The sequence below is a fragment of the Pempheris klunzingeri genome, chromosome 24, assembly GCF_042242105.1.
Source record: "Pempheris klunzingeri isolate RE-2024b chromosome 24, fPemKlu1.hap1, whole genome shotgun sequence".
NCBI classification, from domain to species: Eukaryota; Metazoa; Chordata; class Actinopteri; order Acropomatiformes; family Pempheridae; genus Pempheris; species Pempheris klunzingeri.
In genome coordinates, this window is record NC_092035.1 from 9,783,790 (window position 1) to 9,796,055 (window position 12,266).

Below are 12,266 nucleotides of genomic sequence, written 5' to 3' on the forward strand. Positions count from 1 at the left end.
CCTGGTTTTGATTTTGATCATAAACGCGCGGAGCCTGTGAGGATTCAGTCGGTGTGAAAGAGACGTTTTTCAAACTGGAAGTCTGGACACAAGTGCAGGTTAGATGCAGCATGGATGTGTTCTAGAAAAACTGCCTTATCTCCCCCTTAAATGTCTACATCTTCTCTTTTCTTTCTCCTCGTATTAATGTAGACTGAATTCACAGCTCGTATGTCTTGAAGCCGGGAATGAATTGTTCGCGTTGAAAAATGCTGCTTTGGATTGTTCTGCTGAATGCGGCTCTTTGTGTTGCTAGTGGAAATGTTACAAGGGACGTTTGTAAGGAGCAGATATGCTCTTGCAACGAGATAGAGGGAGATCTGCACATAGACTGCGAAAAAAGGAGCTTCACCACTCTGCAGCATTTGACTGGCCCCAGCTCGCAGTTCTACCACCTGCTGTTGCACGGGAATTCTCTATCCAGGCTATTTCCCAACGAGTTCGCCAACTTTTACAATGCTGTGAGCCTGCATTTGGAAAACAATGGCTTGCACGACATTGTCCCCGGCGCCTTTCTGGGGCTGCAGCTGGTGAAAAGGCTGCACATCAATAACAATAAGATAAGATCATTCAGGAAGAGTACATTTCTGGGGTTAGACGACTTGGAATATCTCCAAGCTGATTTTAATCTATTGAGGGATATCGACCCCGCCGTTTTCAGGGACCTAAATAAACTTGAAGTGTTAATACTTAATGACAACCTCATCAGCGCGCTACCTATAAACGTGTTTCAACATGTGCCCATTACGCATCTCGACCTGCGGGGAAACCGAATCAAAACGTTGCCTTATGAGGGGATCCTCGAGCAAATACCGGGCATTGCGGAGGTTTTGTTGGAGGACAACCCGTGGGACTGTAACTGCGACCTGGTTTCTCTTAAGGAATGGCTGGAGAACATACCGCATAACGCGCTCATTGGGAGGGTGATATGCGAGGCTCCCACCAGGCTGCAGGGGAGCGACTTAAACGAGACGTCAGAAGCGGATCTGTGCCCTTCACAGAGCGGCGGCGTGGACACCAGCCTGGTCGCCCCTCCCACCCAGGAGGAGACCTCGGAGACCGCGGCCCACGGCCCGCGTCCCACGCCTTACAAGCCCAACGGAGACGCCAGCGGGCCCCCGACGCCTGGCGGCCACGGAGCCAAGAGCCGCTCCAAATCTCGTGAGAACTGGCAGCTGAAAACTAAGCCCACTCCGGTGGTGACAGGTGTGAACGGGGACAGGGAGCAGCTGCACAACATGACGTGCCCCCAGCCGTGCAACTGCAAGCTGGTCGGCTCCAGACAAGGGCTGGGGGTCAACTGCGAGGGCAAAAAGATCGAGAGCTTATCCAACCTCAAACCCAAGCCCCTTGGCGCGCACGAATTGAACATGAGAGATAACAACATCCACGCAGTGAAGAAGAACCAGCTGCTTGGCTACTCCAGCCTCAACCTGCTCGATCTGGGCGGGAACAACATCAAGGTGATTGACAACAGCACTTTCCAAAACCAGAGCGAGCTCAGGTGGCTGTACATGGATAAGAACTATCTGGATACGCTGATGGCAGAGATGTTTGTGGGCCTTGTGAATCTGGAATATCTCAGTTTGGAATACAACGACATCCAGCTGATAGTGGCAGGAGCGTTCAGCCCCATGCCAAATCTGAGGGTTCTGTTCCTCAACAACAACTTGCTGAAGTCTTTACCCGTGGATGCTTTCCTTGGGATTTCTTTATCCAAAATTAGCCTGCATAACAATTATTTCCCCTATCTCCCCGTGGCTGGCGTGTTGGACCAGCTCAACTCAATCATACAGATCGATTTGCACGGGAACCCGTGGGATTGCTCGTGCAACATCGTGCCCTTCAAGCAGTGGTCGGAGAAGCTCGGGGCCGATGTGATCGTGAGCGATCTCAAGTGCGAGTCCCCCGAAGAGTTTTGGAAGCGAGATTTCCGCTACGTCCGGAACGACCTCATGTGCTCCAAGCTCTATGACAGAACCTCCCCCACCTCCCTGGCCAAAAACAGCACTTTCACCCTGGACTCGGGGACGCGCTCGAACTCCTACTTGGAGCCGAACAGGGTCTCCATCTCGGTGCTCGTCCCCGGGCTGCTGTTGGTGTTTGTCACGTCCGCGTTCACTGTTGTAGGAATGCTTGTGTTTATTTTGCGGAATCGAAAGAGGTCAAAGCGGAGGGATGGGAACTCCTCCGCCTCGGAGATCAATTCCTTACAGACAGTGTGTGACTCGTCTTATTGGCACAGCGGGCCTTATAACGCAGACGGGGGCGCGCACCGGGGCTTCGACTGCAGCACGCACCTCTCCACGACGAATGACGCGTAAAGGGACTCTGCTATAGTCTAGTCCACTAAGCCCACACCAGACTGGATTACAAACGGTCACACAGACAGACTGACGCACACCAGTGACTAAAGAGACAAGAATCATCCGCTTCTGTTGGCGAACACAGACTTGTTTATGTCTTGTTTTCTCCAGTTCAACCAAGTAAGTCAGTCTGCTGCTGCTGCTGCGCAGGCCCCACTCACTGTAATATATGTATATGCCAAGCCCCCCCCCTGGCTTAAAAGGAGAAAAAAAACCCTCCCTCCCTCTCTCCCTCCTCCCAGTTCTGCTATTTGCCGCAATCGGACTACGGATCTGTGCGAGACACGAAAAGAGGGAGGAAAAAAGGAGCGAGGGAGAGGAGAGGGCGTGTGTGTGAGAGCAAGAGAGAGAGAGAGAGATTGAGAGAGAGAGAGAGAGAGAGCAAGGACCGAGGACCCGGGGAATGGTGCACGAACGCATGAATGTAAATGTAAATACTCGGACCGATGTATCATAATCTGCATGATGTTATTTCGCATGGTTTCAACACACACACGACGGCGAAGAACCATAACCACCATAACCAACAAAGAAGCAAACTCGACCCTTTCATGTTATATCAATATGACGACAATATATAGATATTAAGAATTATATATGACTATTACAAAGTGCCATTTCTCTATTTTTTGTGAACCTGCAGTTAGGATTTGTATTTGTTGTTTTAAACTTGTTTGGAGAAAAGAGTAAAAAAAAAAAATCAATAACGGATAATGATGACTATCGGAATGGAGTGATGGAAGTGAAGCTGTCAGTGCATGTTCTTTTCTGTTTGTTATCATTTGATTGTCGATAAATATTGGGGTTATTTATACCGTACTAGATGGTGCAGATTAAATCCACGTCTGCGCAGTCATCATCTCCTTTATGAATGTAAACTGTGTTATTTTATGGTGTGCCAATTGTTGACTTTCAGATATTCAGACATGCAGATGAGCATGACCAATTAACGTCACTCAGATGCTTATGCTGCAAAGTTAATGTAGCTAAAATAACAGTTCCGTGGTTTTGTGTGTCAATGAATATAGCCTGCTTTGGGTGAGAGGAAGAAAAAAAAAAAACAAGTCATTTAAATGGGGGGTTTATACCATCATATTTTTTCAACAACTGAGCAAAGAAGTGTTTTAAATTGAGCTATGTAGGTTTAATTCGATCTATGTAAACAGCGCAGGTAGACTGATATAGACTAGAATGCTTTTTTTAATGTCAGAAAAAAAAAGTATTCCTCCACATAAAAAGCTTATGGCTATGATTCACTTTCATCATATTGTGAGCTTTTGTAAAGCCATCTAATCTTGTCCAAATAAGAGAACTGAAACTCACTGTATTTACTACAAAATGTGCTTGAAATAGGCTGTTTCTTTAGGGAGGGAGGGAGGGAGGGAGGGAGGGGGTGAGTCATGCTTTCTGACAGATAAACAGGGGGCCACGCTATGGAAAGAACCCAGCATGTGGCCACTCCATAGAGATACAAGAGGTGTCTCACACAGCAGGGGGGTGAGGATGCACACACACATAAACATAAACACACAGAGGTAATTTGATAATGCAAGATGCCTTTTTCAATTCAGCATTTTGAACTTGAGATACTCTTCTTGGGGGACTCGCATGGTTTTTGTGGGCTCATGAAAACAATGCCATGACTGAACACCTGTTTTGCAGAGCTCAGCTGACGGGTCTGCTGCTTAGCTGCTTTAACTGAACGTGGATTTAGAGGGGTGGGGGGAGGGGGAGGGGGGCAAAAATAAAATATAAATGACAACAAAAAAGCATTACAAATGTTGGGGCATATTTCCAGTATTCCAAAACTTCTCTATTCTTCTCTGCAGTGTCTGAAACAGATGCAAGGAATGTGCAATTAGCATTTTCTTTTTTTAAATTCTAATTTCTTTTAATTATGATGTAAAATTCCACTGCTGATGAGATTTTTTTTTTTACTTTGCCAATTGATTTTCTTCCTGAAAGCCACTCAAAGATGCCTAATTTAGACAGGATTTCAGCATTTGGCTAAAATCTACCGAAGATGCCATGGCCATGATGAGAGTGTACAGTACTGATGTGAGATGGGCTTACACCCCCCTTTGACTCCCCCCTCACCCCCTCCCCTCCCAGCAAACAGGCCCACAGTATCTCCCCCAGTATACAGACTAACGCTGTCCATGGTGCTGAATCACTCCCCCTGCTTTCTTTGTCTGCCTGCCCCCTTGCCTGTGTGTATGTGTGTGTGTGTGTGTGTGTGTGTGTGTGTGTGTGTGAGAGAGAGAGAGAGAGCCTGACCTCTTGCATGCATGGGTGTTTACTTTCCCTCCTGTCACCCCTCCCCTCCCAAATACGTGCCCATGCGCGGCTTGACCTTGGGGACTAACATCTCAGCAGATCTGTGACAAACACTCATCATCATCATCAGCATCAGCATCATCATCGCCATCCTCAAACCGCATTTTTGTCCAGTCACCTTGCTTCCTCCTCAACTCCCGCCCTCCCCCCCCTCTCTGCTTCTCTGTCCAATCACACTGGGGGAGGGTTTGGGGGGTTGGGGGGGTGGGATAACTATGTGTGTCTTCTGTGGAGTATTACTGTGCCACAGCCCACTGATGATTTGTCATAATTTTCAAACGCTGTGTTTCAAAGTTACATTTATATGCTTTGCGATATTTGACCTGCTTCTATTTTGTTAAATAAAGTGTGGTTGAGGTTGAGTAAAAAAAACAAAAAAAAACAATGTTTGCTTTTAGGAATTTTCATTGGAATGAAGTGAGCTGGTGTGACGAGACGTGACAGATCTGATTGCCACATTATTTTGCATACCTGAGGGGTTTACAAGTGCTTAGCCACTGCCTTCTTCCTCAATATGGAAAACATTTAAAAGTAAAGGTAAAAGTGCGATTATTTCATCACTATACGCTATAGTGTGGGTGTATTACATAATTCTTTGGATTATTTTGTCATAATTCTTCAATGTTAGTTCCCTGGTACCCTGGAGAGACAATGACACATTTAGACTCTTGCTGCAGTGCTGGCTGTGTTATCATCCAATGCCAAACACTCCAACATGAATGTGGATCTATTCCTTCCTTTTTCGCAGCATGCAAACCCAGAAACCAAGATGGCTGACGTTTGGGTATCCGGAAAAACGTTCCGATAATTCTGACTTGCGTGTAAAAATTGAGAAATCCTCAGATCCTGACATTCTCATACTGCTGTGGGGTTTAATCTCACTGCTGTTTTTCTCAGTATAAACATTTGGACTCCTATTATATCTAATGGAAAACTCAAATGTCATATGTTGCGCAGAGTGTGTTCTACTGTCTATTATATCAGAAAATAGATCTTCAAAATATGACACATCCTTGAATTGAATCCATTAGAGATTGCTGTCTGTCAGGTGCTCCTGTGCTGTAGTTCTGTGTGACTCTGTCTAACAGTAGGACCCATTCATTAATGCAATGGATAATAGCTGTCGGAGATGCAGCAGAGTGGAGTTGCCTCTTTTGCACGCTGGGCACACAACACTCCAACACTGTTGTGGCCCAGCAGGCCCGCCGTAGTCCGCGTGATAGTCCCCCCGAGGAGCTGGCAGTTGATGCAACACTTCCAGCAGGGATAACATCATCCACACACCTCATACACTCAGCTTTGGTGTAATTCTCAATGGTCCTGCTTCAGTTTAAGAAGAGGCCATTTAATCCTGAGGGTATGGAGAATAGTTTGTACATGTGTTCTGTATTTGGAAGCTGTGCTTTCATTGCTTCGGGGTTACTTTTCTGGTGTACCTGTGGCTTGTTTGGCTGGTTAGTCATCAGTTAGAGCTCCCATTACATCTTCAACACCCACTACTAACATTATCGCTGGTTTTTCTGCTACCTCAGGCACATCTGCATTGTTTTTTGTATTGTATTTTGTGTTGTTTTGAGGAAACAACTTAGGTAACTGGCCACAACATCCCAAGCAGGTAGTGTTTCGAACAAATCGTGCTGCAGGAAGAGAGTCATTTAGAATATTTGTCTCAGATTCACGCAGAGTTACAAATTAAAGCATCATGATCTTTCCAAAAAAAAAAAGAAAATCACCAGTCTTTCCCTTCAATTTGCACTAAAGCATCAGTGGCTAGCTTTTATCTGACTCCCCATGGTCAGAGTCAGTGTGCCTGCTCTTGTTTTAGGTTTTGTAGAAATCCCCAAAAGATTTTAAGCTTGGGTATTAGCCTTTGATGTTAGCTTTGATGAAAGTCCCACGCGCTGCACTGAAGAGTTGCCAGTAGTCCTGCACTTCCAAACTCTGCAGCCAGTGCATCCCCTGTTGCTGGTTTTAGCCCCTGGGGGTGTGTAGCAGTCATTATCTGGCTTTATCCCCAGGGATTTCTTGGTGTTACTCCCAGATATTATTATTAGCCCATCTAGTGCAAAGCATTTAGCCTATAAGTCTCAGTGCCTGTGGTTTATTAGTTCTCTGTAAGCCACAATAGTTATGGAATAAGCTCCATTCTTTAATGCTGTGCTTGGAATCAGTGCCATTGATTGACTTTGGTATTAGCTTGAATGCAATGGAGTGCAAGTGTTTTACATGAAAGGAAATATAGCAGTGCGACAAGCACGCATTAGCCTGTGTGTGTAATCATCGTTGCTTGTTAATATACGTATGTCTCCAATATAATTACATAAATAAAGAAAAAGATTCGGTGAGTTTCAGAGTGGCTAATCACTCTTATATTGTTAGATATTTGGCTTAATGACAACTAAACTAGAGCTGCAGTCGGGTGGAGCTTCAGATCAAAGCTTGGCTTCAACAAAGTAGCAACGCATGAGGTAACTCAAGTAAAAAGTTGCATACTTTTGAATCAGCGAGTTGTTCGAACGTGGGCAGAGAAATCAATCAAACCACAAAGAGTTCAAATACTCCAAACCTAAGCTAATAATCCAACGTCTGCCCGACATGCTGGAGAACAAACATCCCGAGTAATCAAAAGGAACTGAACTCATAATTGACCCAGATCTGGTGTCAACCCACTGCACAGCGGCCTACGTCAAACCACCTAGTGGGCCTTTAATCAAGATGAGTGAATAGCCTACCGAGTGTTTCCTCCAGCTCTAAGTAATCCTCTTCTTCCAACCCCCGCTTATCGATTATCTCATTGATTTCATTTAGCGGCCACACGCGTGCCCATCCCTCACTGGCATTTCAGGCGTTTTGCGGCTCCACCTGATCTGATTACACTGCTCAAATGGGGGCTACGGCCACAGTGCGGAATGGAAGTTGTTTTCATGAAGTAAGGATGTGTGAGACAGTCATTATATCGACACTTCCCCCTCTGCTCTGTAGGCTGTTAGAAATGTTGGTTCCCCAAATTTACATTAGTCTGAATGCGCCCTTGTTGCTCTTTACAGATACCTGGCTGGTCAGAGCGCAGCTTCTAACTGGGTCAGGTAGATTTTGGCCTATTGAATGCTCAGTAAGAGTCTCTCCAAGTGCAGACACTATATATATACATGCAGCTGTACTTTATACACTGGTAAATTGGTATATCCAGCACTTTCCTCCTTGTCAGAGAAGTGACACTAAGGAAGTGTTCCTGGTATACACTGATGCTCTACGTAAAGTGGTGGTGTGAGCTTGAACCGACATGACTGTGGAATATGTTAACTCTGGTGACCAAAAAGCTCAGGGAAAATCTGTCTGTCTCTCTCACACTGGTTGAAAGAAAACCCAGCAGAGAACACCGACAGAAACGGCTGTATGAAATTCAAGGGCTCCAGGTTATAGCAGTTTGTTCCTGTTCTGATTACAGAGTCTGCACAATAAAAGCACAAATGCTTTTTGAATCAAAAGATGGCAGTTTGGCAGAGATGCATGTTCACAAGATCTCTGTGATTTGTGAGTGTAAAAAGTATAAATCTAATAGAAAAAAAGAAACATCCACCATATTTTGACTTTGAAAAAATTTAGTGTTTTGTGGACATTAGCTTCCTTTGGGGGGGGTTTGGCATGTGCCAGTGCCATTAACCACCAACAGTGCCATTAACAACAGTTGCAGATATGGAGCATGTTAAAGTCTATTACATTTAACAGCTGGGATCACTAAGGCCCCAAATAGAAGTGATGCGACAGTCCTGAGACATTTCATGAATTCAAAATCATCTCCTCATAAAATACTGATAAAACAATATGAAGTATATTTTTGTACAGTTAAAGCGGGTCCAGGAACCCAGACAGAACCTGACGTTAGTGAGGGCTCTAAAAGGTGGTAAAGCACACTGCAAATACACTGTTATCATATATTCTTTGCCATAAGTAACAGTTACATGCTGTTTTGACAGTTCAGACTCTGATTCATTAACAAAGTGAATACGTTCTGTTAACTTGTGTTCTATAATTGTGGAGTACAGTGTTTACACCAAACTCCCTCGCACTCAAACATCTCACAATCAATTACATTAAATAAACTTTTATTATTAATAATGTGTAATTAGATGCGTTTGTCAGTTTCAAGTTTAAGTAGTCTTAAACCTTCAGCATTTGGAATCACGAGTTCAGGCTCGCAAATAAATAATGACTTGATAAAATGTCCAATTGGCTCTCTCATTAGATTATTTAGGAACAATGGTAGCTTATTAGCAAAAACTCCCAGCAGGCATTGCAGTTTTTCCTCTTTAAGATGTACTGAGCAATGTGATCACATAACAGCAGTCCCAAAGGGCGACATGGACATATATCAGAAATGGGTGGAAAGCGAAACTCCATTATCTGTGATTTCCAAATGGCTCATCAGGTTAGCTTCACACAACGACCGCTGATCACTTCCTGTCTGACTTTGTTCCTAAAATGGTGTCATTTCAAGGATACTTTGAGTCATTTGTTTTCCAAAGGAGTGTAATGAAGTGGTGTGGATTTACCTTTCAGCCATACTAATTGTGGTTAGCCTGATTAATCTCACCACACATAAACGCATCATTTCCAAAACAAGATAATGTACGCTTCACATTTTTGGCTCTAATTGCATTAACCCCACCTCTAACCATGATTTGCATGCTCAGTGGCTTAGGCTACTTTGAGGTGACTTTGAACTCCACTTTATTGAAATATCAACCCAAAGTGGTCAAAACATGAAAAATGAAACTGATTTGCATTGCCACATGCTGTGCTGTGCAGAGAGGGATTCACTTCCATTAGGCAGATGCACAGCGGGCTTTGATGCATCAATGCTGAGTGTCAACGCTGCGTGACATATGCTGACTTTTGAATCCCACGGTGCACCCAAACAGGTGCTTAAGCTTTACAGCTTTATGAAGGGTTTATGAGTAGTGAAAGGAACCTCGACTTCACTAATATTACGTGAGCAAGTGTCCTCAGCATCAAAAATAAGCTTTAGAAAAAAGGTGAATGAAATCTTCCATTGAATGTGGATTCTTTTTCGCATGAAAACACAAGCTGAATGGCACAAAGTTGCCACGGAAAAGGTCATCCTTATTTCATTTCGCTTCCCTTACCGCATTGTTTGCCCTCTATCTGAATCGCTCGGCGCCGTTTAGGCGGATAGCTTTTGATTTTTCACTCTTTTGTCACTCTTTGATGACTGGCAAATCGATAGGCTCTTGAAGACAGGGTTGGGGGAGGAATTGACTTCCCTCACACCCACTCTATTTAGGCTGACAGTTTGAGGCAGCTCACAAAAAAACATCATCATCATCCCTACTACCACCACCAACAACAACAAGAGTCCTAAAAAAAAAGAACAACTGCTGACATCAGTTATTAAGCTTTTCTTCCAATAGATTGTCCGTGTGTGTCTCCATTCCTCTTTGTTATTTAGTTAAAGCAGTATTTTTGCATCTTTGTGTGTGTGTGTGTGTGTGGAAAAAGAGAAAGGGCGACATGACTTGTATCTCTGCTTTCTCTGGTTGCCACTGCTTTCCAAGAAAAGTTCTGCTTCCCCTCTTCTTATTGCCTGAAGGACCTTTTTTTTTTTTTTTTTGCAAAACATGAGCATATTCTTCCTCTCTCACTGTCTCTCTTATGTTTAGTTTTAGACAGAATGTTGAGTTGTTACTCAGCACCTCAGGCAATGAAGCGCCCGCATTGTGCTCTTGCACAGGAGACGAGGGAATAAAGGTTTGTTGCAGCAAACCACGTGACGAGCAACTGGGCATTTGTTTCAGAAAATGTTACTGGCAATTAATCCCGTCTTTAGTGTGGAGGAATTTATTCCATGGCTATTTCTTACTGCCAATAGCTTTTTGGCTCTTTTAGCTCTTAAATAACATTTTAAATGTTCCTCACTAGAATCAACGGACATGCTAGAAACATTACCCTTGACCCACCCCCCCCAGTGCATAAACAGACACCCACACATAAAAAATACAAACACATATAAAGCCTCTCCCTCTCCACTCGTACACACAGATGCAAATACAAATGCATGCTGGATAAACGTTGTCCTTAACCTGGCGTACTACAACCGCTCAGCAAATGCCAGCTGGGTCAACAGATGCCCTGGGCATTCCAGCCTGCTCTCATACAAAGAACACTGGAGCTGTCGCTTCATCTACGGGCACACACAAACACACACACGCGCACGCATGCATAACCACATGCCTGCACATTTTGAGCTGTAGCACAGCAGCCTACAAGCAGATTATGAGGTTTTATCTTGCTTTGTGTTTGCGCCACTGAAATTGCAGCAAGCAAAGGGGTGGCAGGTCAAAATTAGTGGGTTTTGGGACGTGGCTCTGCTGCAGATAAATCCACTTGATTTAAAAGTAAAAAAAAAAAAAAAAAAGAAAAAAAAGGATTACAGAGTATGAAACCAATGCTGTAATTACAAAATGTAACATGAGCGCAATGAAGGCTGAAGCTACTGTTTACAGGCAAAAATCACTTAGCTATTAAAAGGTACACTCTACAGAAAAAAGGATAATAATAATGCCTCCTTTTCAGAGCGACATACACACTATTTATGAGTGTACACAATGCAGGTTTTACAGATATGAAATACCCAAGGCTACAAAGTATACTTCAAATATAAACCGTCAGTCTTTTTTGAAGTTGTTCGAAACGTCTGCCTTTTTTCCAGTGGGTTTCTTTTTCCATCCTTATGACGATTAGATGAAAACACCGTCTGTGTCCCACTTCTCCCTGTCAACTGATTCCTTGTTTTGAGTCATCCTCAGGTTGGGAAGCCTTCCAAAAAGATAGCTACAAGGCGTAGTGGTGAAACATCTCCACTATGGGATGAGACATGACTCATATCATGAGAAGCCAGCAGTGGGAAGGAGGAAACCACAGAGAAAGGCTGACGACGAGGATGTGCAGAGCCAAATTTTAATGTTGAATGTTGTATTCCCATCTTAAAAGACTTAAGGATGGAACTACAACATTCAACATTAAAACAATATGTCAGCTTACATATAGTATATATTTTGGTGGCATATGTAAGGTGGTACAAGTACCACAGGGTCTAATACACAGTTCAAACAGCTCAGTTTGGAGTCAGTGTAGCTTTTTTTTTCCATTTCTTACACTTGAAAAGTGTGGATCTTCCCTTTAGCCGTATAATTGTAATAACAATAACTCTTTTCCTGTGTCCGTCTGTTCTCCATTTACATTGTTGATAAAGTTCTGACAAAACGCACGCCACGTCTGACAGGAGCTGTGGTTAGCGGTCTGCTGAGCCGAGCCAGCCAGTGATTGTGTTTTACAAATACGAGCAATAGGAGAAAGCCGTTGGGAATAGCTGTCGCCAGTTCTGAGTGAGGCTCAGGAAGGCCTGGGGGGGCGGGTGTGTGTGTGGGTGGAGGAGGAGGTTTGATTGCATTCACTGATGGAGGACAGGGAATGGGAAGAATGTACAGATGGCAAATGCTAGGG

At 44.0% G+C, this 12,266-nt stretch overlaps 1 protein-coding gene across 1 annotated transcript; it reads left to right on the plus strand.

Moving 5' to 3' along the window:
* The first annotated feature begins 248 nt into the window (after nt 1-248).
* Nucleotides 249-2,363, plus strand: LOC139223806 (SLIT and NTRK-like protein 1). Its single transcript, XM_070855805.1, has one exon. The coding sequence runs from the start codon at nt 249-251 to the stop codon at nt 2,361-2,363; it is 2,115 nt and encodes a 704-aa protein (XP_070711906.1).
* Nucleotides 2,364-12,266: the final 9,903 nt, after the last annotated feature.

Excerpts from the sequence above, each read along its gene's own strand:
- LOC139223806 (XM_070855805.1), top strand. The coding sequence starts at position 249 with ATGCTGCTTTGGATTGTTCTGCTGAATGCGGCTCTTTGTGTTGCTAGT.